At 39.5% G+C, this 16,722-nt stretch overlaps 2 protein-coding genes across 4 annotated transcripts; one reads left to right on the plus strand and one right to left on the minus strand.

Moving 5' to 3' along the window:
* Positions 1–421: 421 nt before the first annotated feature.
* Positions 422–7,321, minus strand: LOC145786791 (uncharacterized). 2 transcript variants are annotated; one of them, XM_082598533.1, is made up of 6 exons: positions 7,055–7,321; positions 4,429–4,551; positions 2,368–2,427; positions 2,002–2,094; positions 926–1,036; positions 426–799 (listed from the first exon to the last, which is right to left on the minus strand). In XM_082598533.1, exons 1-6 carry the CDS (start codon positions 7,151–7,153, stop codon positions 473–475), a joined length of 813 nt encoding a protein of 270 aa, XP_082454659.1. In that variant the 5' UTR covers positions 7,154–7,321; the 3' UTR covers positions 426–472. The 2 variants fall into 2 exon arrangements, with proteins under 2 accessions (XP_082454660.1, XP_082454659.1); XM_082598534.1 differs by lacking the exon at positions 4,429–4,551 and having other exon boundaries at positions 422–799.
* A 2,021-nt stretch (positions 7,322–9,342) lies between these two features.
* LOC145786743 (uncharacterized) lies at positions 9,343–16,630 on the plus strand. Of its 2 annotated transcripts, none has more exons than XM_082598469.1 (7): positions 9,343–9,457; positions 12,105–12,209; positions 12,487–12,546; positions 13,284–13,379; positions 13,781–13,891; positions 14,480–14,546; positions 14,872–16,630. In XM_082598469.1, exons 1-7 carry the CDS (start codon positions 9,374–9,376, stop codon positions 15,051–15,053), a joined length of 705 nt encoding a protein of 234 aa, XP_082454595.1. In that variant the 5' UTR covers positions 9,343–9,373; the 3' UTR covers positions 15,054–16,630. The 2 variants fall into 2 exon arrangements, with proteins under 2 accessions (XP_082454595.1, XP_082454596.1); XM_082598470.1 differs by lacking the exon at positions 9,343–9,457 and adding an exon at positions 10,013–10,127.
* Positions 16,631–16,722: the final 92 nt, after the last annotated feature.

The following is a 16,722-nucleotide window of genomic DNA, read 5'->3' on the forward strand; positions in this document are numbered from 1 at the left end:
GTTGCTATCAGGCACTGTATGGCTGGCGTTTCCATTTTGAGGTCCGTAAATCAGGCAGTGATGAATGATTAATGGCACGAGAGCTCTTTGATAGAAAAGGGAGCTGACAAAAAAAATTTACACTTGAAGCACTCCAGAGCGTGCTGCATTCTTGCTTGACTGCGAGGGCGTGTATTGTCTGCCTCTCTGAACTTACCATTGTCTAAGATTTGATAGGCTATGCAGTTAGCGGTAATAAGACAATGGTTTGTTTTGAGCTACGGCATGTAAGGCGCCGAAGGCAGTTGAAAGTCTTCCATGCTACTCTGCTGGAGTGTGTGTGAAAAAAGTTGAAATTACCATCGCTTAGTATACGATTAGATTGCAATCTGTCAACATGTTCCTATTTCAAAGCGGCTTAAAGTACTTTTCTTTGAAAGTGTTGCAAGACAACTAGAAACAAAATTGTATTGAGAAACAAAAAATTATGGTTTCATTCCAGCTCCTCCTTGGAAGTGTAAGCAGGAGGGACATCCATGGGATCATCTAGATTTGATGTCTTCTCCAGCTGTTCAGGAGAGGTTTTGCTTTCTGCAGAAACCTCGACAGCTCCCCCATGTACAGGTTGATGCGCAGGAGATGGTCGTTGCTGTGACGCACCAGGAATGTTTTGGAACATCTGCGGATCAATCTGATTGCCCATGACGTAATAAACTGGTGTCGCACCGGAAGAGCTTGCTTGGCCTGCCATTGTTCCCTGTGGGGGACCGCTGGTGGATATGTAGACCACTTGGGGTTGTCCTGATTGCGGATAGGTCGCCTGCAAGACATAACTCGATGTCAGGTTGTGCCTTGGATTCAGTTATGGAGATTTTATTGATCAAATAATTCAACTCATCATACCACAATATACAATAATGAACATGAGATTATGAAATCATAATACCTCACAGCAGCCTGGAACTGCGCAACAACAGACGCCAGCGCTGATTACTAGAAGGACAATGGAAGTGAATGCGAGTATCGTCAACACAATGTACATCCCAAAAGCAGCTCCCTGCAACACAATCGAAATTAACTCTTCACTCTGAGGATTCTTATTGACTTGTTGTACGAAATGTTAACCAGTGTATTTTTTACGAGATCAATCGTGATGTAAAAAAAGCAATTATTACATCACATCTTCATGGATGCTTTTGTTTAAACAAAGAGCCTTGCCAATGCTTCATATAGTCCTGCACTTCCCCATAAAACATCTGCTCGAGAACCTTGGTCTGACATCACAATACTCAGCACGAGAAGTAGCCGAGTTCAGAGATAAAGAACGTGGGAGATCCTTTTGTACAGAACTTCTCAAACGGTGGGTTGCGACTCCAGACAGGATCTCAAGTCGTAATGTTAAGGGTAGACAAATAAATTGAAAGTAGTTTACTGGGCTGTCCATCAAGGGTCGCATGGAAAATTATTTGCTGAAATAGGATCGCATAATCAAAAAATTGGAAAAGCTCTGCTCTAATGCACACGATAAAGAAGAAACAAAGCGGGTAGTGGCTTTTGTGCGCGATGAACGTGTCTTCAGTGACGTACGGCCAATTTGCAATTTGTAGAAGTCACATTTCCACGTAAAAGCATCAACAAGTGACACTGTTAGATCAGGATATGGTACGATGTCTGGATGCATTGCTTGCAAGTTCACCTCTGGCAACACTATTCATATAGTCATCATTCCCCAATAGCCCATGTAGGCTACGTTGTATAAAATTTAAAGTTCATATGCACTGCAGATTGTGAACCTTTATATGTGCTACATGTACTGATTGTACGATAATAACGATTCTGTTGCTGTTGCTTGATGACAGGCAGTACTGCGCCTAGAAAACTACAAGGTTATTCGGTGGTGCCAGTCCTTTCCGCATTATATATTTGTTCTATTGTGTAATTACTCGATGCTTTTTTCTCGTGCTGGAAAGGCCAATAAACAACACTTCTCTTTCTACTTCTATCTTTCTCTCTGTTACTCACATTGTACGCCAACATAGTGAATGGAACGCTGCATCCGAACAACGCTGAAGCGCACACTGTCGCGAATATACTGAACCCCATGTGGACGTACAACTTCAGGAAATATGAAGTAAAATATTTAAGATTGTTATTTCAAAGAGGAAGTATGTATCTCATCATCCAATTACATCCTATAGATAAATGTGGAAAGATAATTAAATATTTTGTAAATATTACCAAACTATTACTGTCATAATAAATAAACAATCGATTCGTCACAGTAAGAACAGGTGCAAAACATCAAACAAGCATCTAGTTAAACAATGTAACATCGGTGGATTGTTGCGCCCCAATCGAAGAGCCAGCGACAAATGGAGAGTTACTCACGAGACACCTTGGAGAGTTGTTTCCCGATGCCCCGATCCCGAGCCCTCCAGCGACGGCAATCTGCATCAAAACACTGAATGATTGACTGGAAGTGAAATGTTGTACAGATGTTTTCTTAAAAACTTTGTATTGACAAGTGATTGGCCATTGACTTATATTGTATTTGTACATGGGTTATCATCATGATTAATTGTTAAAGGCAGGAGACAATGAAGTGCCAAGTTTCTTTTGTGTGAGATTTTTCTTTCGCAATTTTGTGCTCAAGTCTTGACCGGTCTTTAATACAGGGACGGGCAAACGTCTTTAATACAGGGACGGGCAAACGTTTTAACAAAAATTCTCAGAACTTGACAGGCGGGCCATGTGAGTATCATATTGTAGTTAGAGTGTTTAGCTGGCTGGCTAAACACTAGCAACTATTAGGCTATGCAATAATTCGATTGTAGCACAGACTCTGCAATAGCCTACAACCTAAGCAACAATTTCTTTCTTAGATTTGGCGTTCATACAGTTGCACAACTTTATTAGATGAGTTCTTCTATTAATCGGAATGCCGACACTTTATGAGCAATCTTGTTGGGCTGGCCTGCAGATTGGTCCAACTTAAATAGATTGTCTGCGCTTTGAAAATTCTTAAACAGTTCACGATGCTTAAATGTGACGAAAAGACCAACCAAACTACAAAACAGATCAATTGGCTATCGCGGGAAATTTTGTCTTTAATGTGGGTAAGTTTCAAGGTCATTGTAAATAATTGTACAGTAACTGCATAAGTTTTGAGGTCAATCGAAGGAAAAAATGTGGACTGGAAAGCTGTAAACATCGGCTTTCAAGACAAAAACCTTTTTGAAAATCTTTTTGAAACCATTCAAGGACGATTTGCAATGAAAGAGGACTGACAAAAGTCACAAAATGTAATTGTGATTGGGGCATAAAAAAAAAAAATGATCTGATGCACTAATCTATCGCAACATTTGGAGGGCCAGATTTATAGACTCAGCGGGCCGGATTTGGTTCGAGGGTCGTAGTTTGCCCATGTCTGATTAAATATCATTAGTCCAAGGTCTGCCCTATTTAGTTTTCCATTTATTTTCTGAAAGATGAACAAACAAACACTGAGCAGAAATCCACTAATGTTTTACAATCTAGAGTTAAACATTTTTTGAAACTAATTTATCCCCAGGCGAATAACTTTTGAGGCTATCACAATGTGAATTGATATCATCAAAGCTTAAAAGCATGCGGCTGTGAGGCAATACACACTTAATGGCATGCCTAAATGTAGATAACAAGATATTGGCTGCCTTGCTTTCCCTTCCACTTAATCTAAATCATTAAAAACAAGTTGTTGGCGTTGCACTCATCAGCGAAATCACTACATTACAGCACATTGGCAGAACCTGTTCAATGTCACAGTTGTGCATCTGTTGGCAGGGAAGTAACCATGACAGGGGCAATCGCTCCTTCAAAATTAAATCTTTCCCCCCAAAATAGGTTTTAATACTACAACGTCCCCCATCAGTTGCTTTTGCTCCCTAAAATTGTCTTTTTAATTATTTCACTGCTTCTTGAGTGACTCAGATATTTAAAAATCGAACTCGATTATAAAAGTTTTTATTCCTAGACTCAAAAATCTTCATTGCATGCTTGCTCTTGACAACTTTGCATACTTGTAAACGCTTTGAACCACTAACGTAGTTTCAGTCACCGAGAAGACAGAATGAAGTTTTTGTTTGTTGTTAAAATGTAGTTCTGAGAAAATTAATCAGTCTGCCAGATTCCCTCAAAATTTGGGCTGTCCTTGCACTGCGTTGCGCAAGTAGAAAGACCGACAGTTGAACCATGGTTGGTTGATACCGCAATTTGTTGGCAGAACTTTGTACTTATAACCATTCAGTGTAGTGTAGCTTGCCGTCGAAAGCGTAGAATTATTGGATTTTATTGAAAGTGCTTTCGAAATAATTTTTTTTTATCGCTTTTAATTGGTAAGAACCCATGTGGAATGACGTGGGTAAGAATTGCAACTGTTGCATCACAGTAATAAATAAATACAGTAGTTACCATAGCTCCCAGATAAATTCCTTCGCCAGTCGTTGGTCCCCAATACCGGTTTGCCACGCTGTAGCTTATCAATATTCCACTACCCAGTACCGCGCATACCGCTCCAATAACCAACTCCGTAATCTGTTCAAAAAAGAAATCAGACTTTATCTCATTAAGAGTAGGGGTAGACACTAATTATATCAAATCCTCTAACCCAGGCCCGGACTTAGGGGGGGGCAGAGGGGGCAGTTGCCCCGGGCCCCCCGACTTTTGAAGGGCCCCCCTATGTGGAAAAAATGTGATTTTGTGTTATTTTATTCCTTTTGACCTTTAAAGTTTCCGCAAAATGCTGTGCAGTACTGGACTGATGCTACTGTAGACGTAGAGATGGCTTTTACGCGCCGTAGGCGCGAAAAATTTTTTTGCACGGGGGCCCCCCGATCTAAAAGTGCCCTGGGCCCCCCGTCAGCTAAATCCGGCCCTGCTCTAACCAAGCGCCAGGCAATTGCTTGCTTGCGGAGCCTCCTATTTCTAACCGACTTCAGTTTAGTGTTACGCGTTGTGCTTCACGTATTGTGCATTGTTTGTGCCACCATCTCGTGTTGGACTTCCATCCATCTTGCGCAGTCTGCTTGAACACTTTTCTGAACTTAATTTTCTCTTATCAAATATTTGACCTGTTGTGCTTTTAGTTAATCATTCAATCATCCATGAGATGATATGCGTGTGTCTATCTCAAAGAAAGAACCTCGTTTCAACATGATCATTGACATTGATCAACAAAATAGCGATTCGTAGATTGACTGATGAATATTGTTGAACTTACAAGACTGTTTTTATGCATAGCCTACATTCAACACGTAAGTTATAAATACACTGAGTTTAAATCTTATTATTACAATTATTTTATTTGCTCCGTTGGCTTTGTAGACAGGAGCAGTGCCGGTATTTGGAGTGTGCAAACCGTGCGATCGCACAGGGCCCGCAAATTAGGGGGCCCGCAATTTACTCAGAAAATTAGGGATTGTAGATCTTAACGTACTGTCCCTAACAAAAAATGCAGTAATTTTTGTCATTTCCAATGGAAAAAATTCAATTCGATTCACAAGCAAGTAGGCTATCGATATCCAAGTACCGGTATTTTTGTTGAACATGCTCTCAGAATGCACAAAATACAAAGTAATTTTTCAAAAATTTTTGGGGGGTCCCCCAGACCCAGGGATTCATAGTATAGAGATCGCCAACTCGGCTGGATATCCGACAAGTGAAGTGTAAAAGTGTTGCCAAATATTTTATAAATTTAAAAAAAATCTCATTTGGGCATTTTTAAAGTAGTAGTTGCCCAAAACTTGCCCATAAATAAACGAACAAGCTTTGGGCGACCACTACTCTTTAAAAATGCCAAAAAACTAGTGCCAAAATGCCAAAAAACTAAAAATTTAAAAAATATTTGGCAACACTTTTGCACTCCGCTTGTCAGATATCCAGCCGAGTTGGCGATCCCTATACTATGAATCCCTGCCCAGACCCCCGCCGTTGGGTATCGTTTTCAGCGAACACGCCGTTAGGTTTCGCCCGCGTGCCGTCAAACCCCCTCCCTTTCAAAATACCTAGCTACGCTACTGAATGGAATCATTTTCATTGGGGCCAGCAAAGCATATTCCGCACATGGCCCAAAATACCCTAACACCGGCATTGACAAGGGGTACGAGAAAATTTTATGACAGCTCAAAGGGTACGAGCGCTAAAAAGGTTAAGAAACACTGGGCTAGAGTGTTGTTGCTCAGATGTCAGTTTACGATTATACGGTAAAGCTCTTTGTGTAATGAAGAGCAGTGGTAACAACGTGATGATTTGAAGTATTAGCATTTAGCAATCTTGAAAGAGTCTCCGACCAATCAGCAGGTGTGAACTGAGCAACTGGCAGTTGAGCAGGTGACAACTGAACTAGCAACATTTCAGCAAGTGGCTGAAGTTGGAAAATGATGAAACTGAGCAAGCCGAAACCTAGCATGTCACAAGTCAGCAAATTCAGTTTAGCCAGCGATTACTAAGCAAGTCTGATGAAATGAACTTGCTGAGTTAAGTAGGCCTACTTGCTGAGTTGGCGCAAGTCGAGTGGTCTGACGACCATTTTCAATTCGTCCAATTTTGAAGCGCGAGATCGACAGCGTGGAATCCAATACTTTCAGGATAGAGCGGAATGTGGAAAACTTTCATTCTATATTCCATAGCATTCCCCGGTTAAAACAAGCTTGCTGAATCACTGCGTAGTAGCCTATTGTTAGATAGACGGAGGTAAGGCCACCAGCGTTGACATGGAGACCTGGGGGAAGCGTCTTGTAAAATACAATAAAAATGCCTTGTAGGCTACTGGTTGTTCTGTTACTAAAAAGTTCTTTCCTGAAAGTTGGGTGTCTTGTAACTCCTATAAGTATAAGTAAGCCAACTTATCTTCAAAATAACCTTCGTTTTCTTTTTAGGTGGACTTTTTGTTCCTAAGCCATCTGGATCTAGTAGCGGGTCCGACTAATTGTCCCAACGACCCACTGTAAGAGAGCACGATACATAGAAATAGATTGAAGGCAGCTTTTCATCTACTTTTGCTGTAACAAGGTAGCATACTACAAACTACTTCACTCACCGCTAATCCGCGGATTGCTTTTCTGTAGCGAATTTTCTGAGAAGGAAGGTGCGAATTGTCCCGTTGCATGACAATAGGAATTTGTTGCATCGTGGCCATTGTGACTGTGTGTTTAACACTTTCAATTAAAGAAGAAAAAAAAACTTTTATAGTTGATGTAGTTGTTGTCAATGGAACAACTTTGTTCTTGATGGAGCCATTTCCTTATTAGTATATCATACACACCAGTCCGATAGAGAGACAAACAAATTTAAAACTTCAACCTTAACTTCTTGCTGCATTAAATTAAAAAATAATATTAAGATTGTTTTAATACTCCTATGACGTAACAAAAGCATTTTAATTAATGCATCATGGGCGTCATTTATTATATTGCAGTGTTAACTTTTGCACTTCACTATGGATTTGTTAACACTTAGTGTCATCTTGTAATGTACCGGTATTGTGTAGGTTGTACAGTTCATATACGAAAAGTTGTAGATTTTTGTCCTAGTGGCCACTTCCTGTGGCCATTTAAAACACGACAAAATTTCAATAAATTTTCAAGACACTTCGAGTCAAAACCCAAAGATTGTGAATATTATCACTATATAGATTACTACCCTACAGCGATCGGGGCGAAAAAATATTTACATATAAGTTTAGGTGGAATGATATATTGCTGCCTTCAGGAAATAACGTAGAGAGTAATTTGAATAACTTTTTTTTTAAATAAACCAGTAAATTTGGACTTCAAAACTTAACTTTAAAATAATAATTTCAATTTTCGGGCATCAAAAATATCACATTACACTAAATGAATATTGTTATATATGTCGCCCTGCTGCTTTTTGATATTCGGATAATTCGGTACACCTACATGGCTGCAGTATGTGCAGTGAAACAGTGTTCCACAAAGACTTGATGACAAGCAGTCAAGCACCAGTTTAACAACGCCCGGATGTGTAATAGACAAACACAATGCATTACTCACCGCTTTATTGTCACAACACAATTGTAGTGTTTCCTCACAATGGTTATTATTTCCAGGATTGTAGGTAACGGCTTAAAGACACCGATTCGTTATAAAGTTATAATTTGACAAAGATCTATGCGTTTCTAAAAGTAATATTGTGATGATTGTGGAGAATTGTATTTTTGGCATAATGATTTTATTCATATTTGGCATTGCTTTACTTAAGACCGCAATAACTGATGTAAATATTTAGGTCACAGGTGCGTTTGGGCATTGAGAGCAATATTGCCAGTGACGTATGTAGGAAGGCAATTTGAGGGGGCAGAGGCAACCATTGGAAGAGCAAACGTCGTTCAACATGAATTATAATGATATTGAAACTTTGTAATGATATTAAAACATAGTTTTTAAGTAGAGCAAGATTAAATTTTGAGGGAGCAGTTGCTCCCCTAAGCCCCTTCCTCTGTGGCTACATCTCTAAATATTGCTACTGTAAAAGCAGGTCTGCACTCTGCATAGCCGGAGAGATTTCAGGGTGTCTGCAATCAGAGCAGAGCTGTTTAAAGTAAAAATAATTCCACACTTTAAAATATTTCGTTTTGAAACAAAACATCATGTTTTGGTTTGATTTCTTCTAGTTTCGAAATAGAGATCTTGATGAAGGATTTCGTTTCGAAATTTAAGATGGCAGGTAAAATGATACCCCAACATTGTCTTGCTTAAACGAATGAAGTGCAGCTGAGAATTGAACGCGGGTTCTCGAATTGTTGTCGAAGTTTGAATAATGCTTTATTTGGTGACAATTTATCACTGAAGCAAAATTCTTTTATATTTTAAAGCTTACAAGCGATACCAGAGACAATTGCTTTGCGATTTTAATCAAAATGGCGAGTCTGCAGCGCGAGCGTTTGCATTAGACCTACCATCTGAAAGATGACTTATTTGATAATACAAAGTTGCTGCAATTCAATTTATTCAATTGAGACTTCGTAGTTCCATCGCTTACTCATATCCTTCTACAGCTAATAAAAGTTTTCTACTTTTGTGAACCAACCCAGCAAGTGTTGTCCACTTAAAACAGTTGACTGCCTCGTATCATTAGCCTACCATAAGCCTTGTTACTCAACGCAACAAACCGTTTACCGGCCTCATTATAAATCGATTTCGCTATCACAGCATCCTCAGTATAATTACGTCAAGAGCTTGACATGATCATACTGAGGAATGAGGATGCTATAATAGCGAAATCGATTTATGATTAAAAAATGCGACAGGTAAACTGTTTGTTGCATTGAGTAACAAGGCTTATACTTTCTACAGCCAGTAAGGATTTTAACGTTAATGTAAACATTTTACCGTTCACCATGGCAACCGTGCAACAAGTTCCTCCAGCAAGTAATCCCAACGAAGTGCTCGGCACACACAAGAAGGCGATGAAAGGACTCGCGGTAAGAATTAATTTGAATGTTTGAATGTTTGGTATTGGCAAAACTCGCTCTTTAATGCAGTTTTGTTTAAAATTAGGCAAGTTTTTTTTAGACTGAAACCATCATTCCCAAGCATAAAGAAACTGAAAGCATCATTCTCAATATCGTGACGTCACACGCGTGCCAAAGTGGGGGTGTAACCCCCAAGGCCCACCCCCCCCCCTTGGCTATGCCACTGGCCATTGATATCCCAGACGTCTTCATGATATCCCAGTATGGTTTTAGTTTAGACTTTATCCATTTCTCTCTCACTAATCACTATAATAGGCTTACAGAACACTATGTTACATTGGCATACCTGGGGTGGAGTAGGTGGATTGGGCCATGTATTTCGTATTGGCTTAGTCTATAAAACAACATTGTTACAGTAATTGCTTTGACAGAGCAATGCAAAACATATTAAATGCCTTAATCTACGTCGTTAACTACTAAAACATTTTTAAGGGGGGGGGGGGGGGGGCATGGCCCAATCCCCCCCCTGCGTACGCCACTGCTTGCTACAGCCAGTAAGGATTTTAACGTTAATGTAAACATTTCACCGTTCACCATGGCAACCGTGCAACACGTTCCTCCAGCAAGTAATCCCAACGAAGTTCTCGGCACACACAAGAAGGCGATGAAAGGGCTTGCGGTGAGAATTAAAAATTGAACCGAATTGCAATTGCTGAGATTTTCTTAAATTCGAATATGAACAAATATGCAGGACATCATCGCTTGATTGTACCAGCCATGACTGGAGAGTGACAAAAAACATCAGGCATTGTAGACAACAGACATCAGTTTCAAGAGGTCTTTTTATGTCCTTTGGAAGTTGATGGCAGATGGCCGGATGAATAGTGTGCCATTTGTCAACCTTCTGATCTGCTGTTTAAAATTTACAAGCCTGACACCAAACAGACTTTAGTCAACAAAAATTTAAAGCAGCTATTCAGTTATTTTGATTCCCGCCGCCCTGACGCTACCAAGACAGGCATGGGTGCGTCTCAACCGTCTCCTTACGGGCATCGGGCTTTTTCGCTCAACCATGCACCAATGGGGAATGGTCTTTTTCTCCTCTTGCGAGTGTGGTGTTGAGGAACAGACTGCAGACCACATCATCAACGACTGCAGCATCTTTAGCCTGCCTAATGGAGTGGGAAGTTTGTGTGTCTTGGATGATGAAAAAGAGAATGAGAATGGCTGCTCTCTAGCAACCTTCCAGTGTAATCTGGGAACATGGTGAATCTGGGGTGGTAAAAGTTAGATCGTCTACCCCAGATGCTCATACGACGCAGACGACTGGGCTGTTTTTGTCGGTTAACGATGAAAATGCCACAAAAGTGAAAAAAAGGACGGTACCCTTTTACCTGGACTTGTTTCTAAATACTGAGGCGTTAAGTGGAAGCAGCATAGTTCTTTCTTATAGAATAGGCTACCGGTAAATACTATTTGTACTGTATACTACAACAAAGTGCTTAATGCCAAGCAGAGCGAATTACATCAAATGCAGTTAACATTCACTAAAAACCTTTTAAAAGCTTTTTAATGACTAAGAACTGCATTTGATGTTTATTGTTAAGTTTTTACTCTGACCAAATCATATCTAATTTTAAGGCGCAGTGATAAACCACAAAAGGACCAGCGACATAATAAGTGTTTTTACGCCGAATAATAAACAAGAATACAAAACACAAAGCCGATTTCTTTCATGCTGCTACATGACGTACTATACATAGAAGCCAAGACAACGCACAATGAGATTGTTAAAACTGGAGGCGGATAGTGACGTCACAGTACCAGTGTTTCAATGAAATTGCACGAGTTTTTTGATTGACAGTCAAATTCCTGCTATTGTAGAGCTAAACCTAGACCTGAGGTGTCGTGAGATGCACGAAGTATTTTCTACGAACAATGAGTTGCTAGAACAGATTGTTTCTGGCAAAAATGTGGAATGTTATATGTCATGGCTCGTATGAATTCAAAGATTTTTTCAAAAACGTTTGTTTCGTTTCGTATGAAAATTAAATTTTTTAGCTGTCCTTATTTTGGGATCCATATCGATGGCAACCACGAACGTTCAATGCCCGTTCAAAAGAAGACAATGGTACTATGACGTCACTATCTGCCCTCATTTATAATAATCCCATAATGCGCTGTCTCGGTCTCTATGTAGTACGTCCTGAGTTGTTTGTTTTTTTGAGAAAAAACTATCAGTGTAAAATAAATTTCGTTTGAAGTTGTTAGATTTATGACGTAATAATGTCCGTCTTGGCTTTTATCTGGTCATTTACGCAAAAAAAAAATTAAGTATATTTTAACATTTTTCATCTGTTTTACTTTTACTTATCAAAATGCAACTTGATTGGTTACCGCCTCTCCTAAATTTCACAAAACGAAATTGAATTTTGCGCAGTTGCCTAAATGAAACTGTGATACATAGCAAGCAAAACCAAAAGTCAGGTAACCGGAAAAACTCTTTTGCTTAAGTTTGCAATTGCCACATGGCGTTGTATAACTGTTTTCTAAGAAAATGTGCAGTGATAAGAATTCCTTAGAATTAAGTATGTAACGTAGTGTTTCATAAATCCTTCATTCACAAACATTAAAAACGTGTGTATTGTTTCTACAGATTACTGAGGTTGTGCTGGGATGCCTGTCGCTGATCACTGGAGCCATCCAGGCAGGGTCTATTTATGCGCCCACCGTAGGAGAAGGGATTTGGTGCGGGATATTTGTAAGAGCCATCCGTTCATAACCTTGCAACAACATAGCACATTTGTTGCTCAAGCATTTCAAACTTGTACAATCAATAATGATTTAGTATTGATGGTGAAAACTTCACAACCTGGTTTAAAATAATTTGGAGTCTGTTTAAATAAGTTGTGCACAAAGAAAAACCTAGTTTTCTAATGTTCGTATGTTTACTCCAGTTTAAATTATTAATTACTTATGTAAGTTTTTTGACGTATCCAAATGTTTTCGTGATGATTATAGAAACTATTTCATGTCAGGTGATCGTAGCAGGGGCTGTCGGGATACCAGCGTCTGGGCCGAACTCAACTCGGATCTTGGTGAGCGACAAATGAAATTACGAACCTTTAGTGTGATTACAAAGCAAGCTCCCAGCTACAAAAAAGTTGGTCGGTGAATTTGATTTTTGATTGATTGATTGAATCTTTATCCTCGGGCTGGGAAAGCTTCTTGCAGAGCTTAATCCTGGAAGTTTCGCATACTTGTAGAGGCTTTGAATCACTGGCGCAGGCCAGCTCACGAGGTTGACAGAGTGAAGTTTCCGATTGTTGAAGTGTTGTAGGCGGGAAGTTTTTCCATCCAATATGTGCCGTTGAATGGAGAGCTGCAGTCTTTGAATGCGTTGCTCAAGCGCACACCCCGAGATTCGAACCAGCGCCGCTTTATCTTGCACATTCTTTGTTCGTAAAGTCAGGTGTCTAGCCAACTGAGCTATCGGGGCGGACACAAAGAGGCATCTCGGTATTGTTGCTCTTCATGTCGCTTTGGCGTCGCCATCCGTAGAAACAATGGAAAGCGAGGTTATGTATGCTGGTAGTACTCTGGCCGCTGTTAGAACAAAGAGAGCGGATATTTAACAAATATAAGTGAGGTTTTTTTACAACAAAGATTATCCTGTACCTGTACAGGCATGACTATAGCATTCTAACTATCATGTCGCAAGCAATTTTTGTCAGCAGTGAGCCAGTGAATATGTATTTACTAAAGCGAGAGTGTAGCTTCAAGGTTCATCTTTGGAGCTTTAAACGAAATTAATGTGGACGCATTGTTCTTCTAGGTCAACTGCCACCTAGCATTCTGTATCGTTGGAGCCATTTTCTCATTTATTCTCTTCATCATCAACATCATTTGGACGATCAGTCGATTCATATTTGTAAGCCTCCTGAAAAGTTGAAATATTTATGACCTTTGAGAAGACACATGATGAGGGCTACCCGTTGATGGTCTGTCTTGAATTTTATTCTAAACTTCAACTTTCGACAAAAAATTTTGTTTGGTCTTATTCAAACATAGAGCTGAGTTGCTTCATTTAAATTGCTGATGATTTTTAATTAACGACACAAACTTAATGTATAGTTATATTGTTTTTTTTTCATTTCCAATCATAGATAAAAAAAAATTGCAAAACTATGCTTTTGTACTGTATTATTGAGAATATTTAACACTAAAAAATTAACAACACTTTTTATACAAATCAAACCTGCTACTTCTTGGGGTTGTTACAGATTGCAAGTTGTCGGTTGAAAACGTCATAATTTCTGCTGTCGTTTCCAGGTTATTGGGTTCGCTCTTGCAGTCATTCAGGACATTCTCTCATTCGTCTGTCTGTGCATTCTACCTGCAAGCGCTGGCTTGTGTTGTCAGTCACTACCAGGCTGCTGTGCGGTGAGTTGCAACAGTTTGATGTAGTAGCCTGCTATAGGTCCATATGTGTTGAAAAGTTGGGTGAAAAAAATCTTATTTTTCAATTCTCATTTAGGGTAAAAAATATTAAACACACGATTCCTAAAAATTGCCAAATTCAAAAACGTCTGCGTTTGTTGGACATAACGTAAACGCGCTTTCACGTATCCTGCTCAAAGCAACATTGTAAGTGTTTCCACCGGGAACCGAACCAACCACTTTTTGATTACCTTGCCTTGCTGCAAGAAGCCGGTGGTGTAAAGTATACGTGAATAGAAAGGCGAACATACCTGCATCCTAAATTTCCAACACAAGGTACCAGAGCAGCGCTTACAACGATACGACCTATCTGTTATTCGATGAAGAGCTTTCAACCCAAAGTAAATTTACCCTCTGTGGGTAAAGTATGTCTACTTAAATTTTGATTCGAAAGTAATTTGTGGGATGAAGTTGTTTTTGAAATGTCGACAAAGTGTTGGACAATATTAAGGTCAAAACAATTAATTAATTTGATAAAGACGTAAGCCAATCTAATAAAAACGTTTCCTTTATGTTGTTTTTTAATTTCAGCAAGGGGCTGTTGCTCATATGCAAGTGAGTTACGTCACAACTACGTCACAACCAGTGGCTGTTCAAGGTGATTGTTTGAGTTTAGAGTAGCAGAACTTTTGTAATGGAGGGAAGAGTGATAGACACATTAGTTTCCAAATTGGCAAAATTGATGCTCAATTCTTCCAAAAATAAAGCAAATGGCACGTAAAGCATTCTGTCCAGGACAGTTTGAAGTAAAACTGGGAAACTTAGAAATCGTTATTTCAAAGTAAGATTCTTTGTCTTAATTTTGTGGCGTTTCAAACTAAATTTCTCAGTGAAGAATTTATTTATCAACAACAAAAATATTAGCCGAGCCCACCAAACCAACTGTCGGAGGATGAACTTGACCTCTGTGGTGCTTCTTGCAGGTGCGCCGCCCGGCGGATACGTAGTCCAAGGTTATCAAGCCCCGGGTCAGTTTGTCACAACAACAATTCCAGCACAACCAGTTGGAACCATGCAAGCAGCCCCAGGAAGTCCGACCCAAGTGGGGTACAATGCTCAAGCATATCCAAGTCAACCCGGGAATTACCCACCTAAGTACCAATAGAACAAAAACGCTTCCACAAAACCTGTCAAGTGATGCTTGCAACAGATTTATAAACAAACAATAACAGTCCCAGACAGCAAACAAAATTCGTTCTTTTTACATTGATTCAACGTCTGCTGACGTCTGAGCAATTACTTTGAATCATGTCAATGTAGGGGATAAACGATCAACCTGATCTGAATATTAAAAGAGTAACGTATTGTGCTTCTTACGCGCCATTTGATTGTGACGTTTTACCAAATGCAATCTCAGACCTTTGTGAATACACCAAAACATATATTATTACGTCATTATGCCGAAGCTCCGCAAAATGTTTTCGCGTGGCTCGCGAGATGGTTCCAATATATTTCACTTTGGCTTAATTATTTGGATTTTAAATAAGTACGAATCAACTTTTTCAAATACAACATTGAGATAGTGATATAGCCTACGCTCAATCGAAGGGTTACCTTTAGGATGATTGGGTTTCATTTGTACATATCTGATTCTGAATATTTGTTATCCGATATTTACTTTATAGCAACGTAACCAGTTTGTATACGTCCCGTGAAGTATAGTTTTTTTCTTTGCGTCCCTTGCACCATGTCAAGTTGTGCAGGCCTGCTCTTATCGTGCGGCAAACAAGTCAGCACAGCACCAGCTTGTGTGTTTTACGACAGCAGTGAAATGAGCAAGTTCGCAACCCACCGGTTGCTGGTGCTTCCTTTTGTTTCAGGGTACATATACGTATATTTACAATATTTTTTATCGGGTTTAGTGACAGGGATTTTGGTGTGTCTAGAGTCGTAGTTGTTAAAAAAAAGGTCGATTCCAACTCCAGCTTGATACAAAACGATAAACAATAGAATTTTTGTTTGCAATGTTTTTTCAAAATATTGTTTCTTTGTTCTCCGTATTGAGCTTTACAACTTCACCAGAAATAGAATTGTTTGTTCTTGTTTGTTTTTATGAAAGTCGCCGTTTCAATTTCAATCACAACTTAAACTGAAATTTAATTTTAAAAATATAAAAAAGGACAAAAATTGAAAGAAGTATGGCAAATTGCTCTGGCGGTACTGGACCAGACCTTAGATGATTGTCAGCTTGCCGGCGCCGTTGCATCTTGCACGTTTTTTGTTGGGGTTGATTATCTCACGGTGGGAATTACCAAACAGGATCACCAAACCGGTTGGGGTTACATAGCCTATAGGCTACTGGGCTGTTGCTTGTCCGCTTACTTGCAAAGCTTGATAGAATTTGGCCGACTTTTTTCAAAGTAGGTAGTAGCCTACAACCATCACAGAATATTTAGCAGTAGGCCTGCAACTTGTTTGCAACATTGGACTAGGAAGATTTATTTTCTTCCAATATTCATTGTACTCCCCCACAGTCATGTAGCCTACTGTAATGTTTCCCAAAAAATGTTTGTTACTGATACGCAACATAAGACGTTACGGGGTTAAGCCCATAAGTCTGTGACATCATGGTTGTTCAACAAATTATCAACGATTTGCAGCAGGATCGACGATAAACTTGTGACAAGATTATTTGTATATTCTCAATATTGTGCTCACCTGTGGGATATCATTTTGTTTCAAGTCGTGTTTTGTTTAAATTCTCCAATAAAAACACCAACTCGCTCAACATCTGATTATTTTGGCAAACCAACTTCCACGGGTTGAAGTTGACA

This window comes from Aplidium turbinatum, chromosome 17, assembly GCF_918807975.1.
Source record: "Aplidium turbinatum chromosome 17, kaAplTurb1.1, whole genome shotgun sequence".
Taxonomy (NCBI): domain Eukaryota; kingdom Metazoa; phylum Chordata; class Ascidiacea; order Aplousobranchia; family Polyclinidae; genus Aplidium; species Aplidium turbinatum.

Bases quoted from the DNA above. Each gene is read 5' to 3' on its own strand.
- LOC145786791 (XM_082598533.1), bottom strand. From the start codon at position 7,153: ATGGCCACGATGCAACAAATTCCTATTGTCATGCAACGGGACAATTCG. The intron at 2,095-2,367 runs GTGAGTAACTCT...TATTTCCTGAAG, and splicing joins ACAACTCTCCAAGGTGTCTC to TTGTACGTCCACATGGGGTT. The intron at 800-925 runs GTATTATGATTT...TATGTCTTGCAG, and splicing joins CAGTTCCAGGCTGCTGTGAG to GCGACCTATCCGCAATCAGG.
- LOC145786743 (XM_082598469.1), top strand. From the start codon at position 9,374: ATGGCAACCGTGCAACAAGTTCCTCCAGCAAGTAATCCCAACGAAGTG. The intron at 9,458-12,104 runs GTAAGAATTAAT...TTGTTTCTACAG, and splicing joins AGGCGATGAAAGGACTCGCG to ATTACTGAGGTTGTGCTGGG. The intron at 13,380-13,780 runs GTAAGCCTCCTG...TGTCGTTTCCAG, and splicing joins CGATCAGTCGATTCATATTT to GTTATTGGGTTCGCTCTTGC.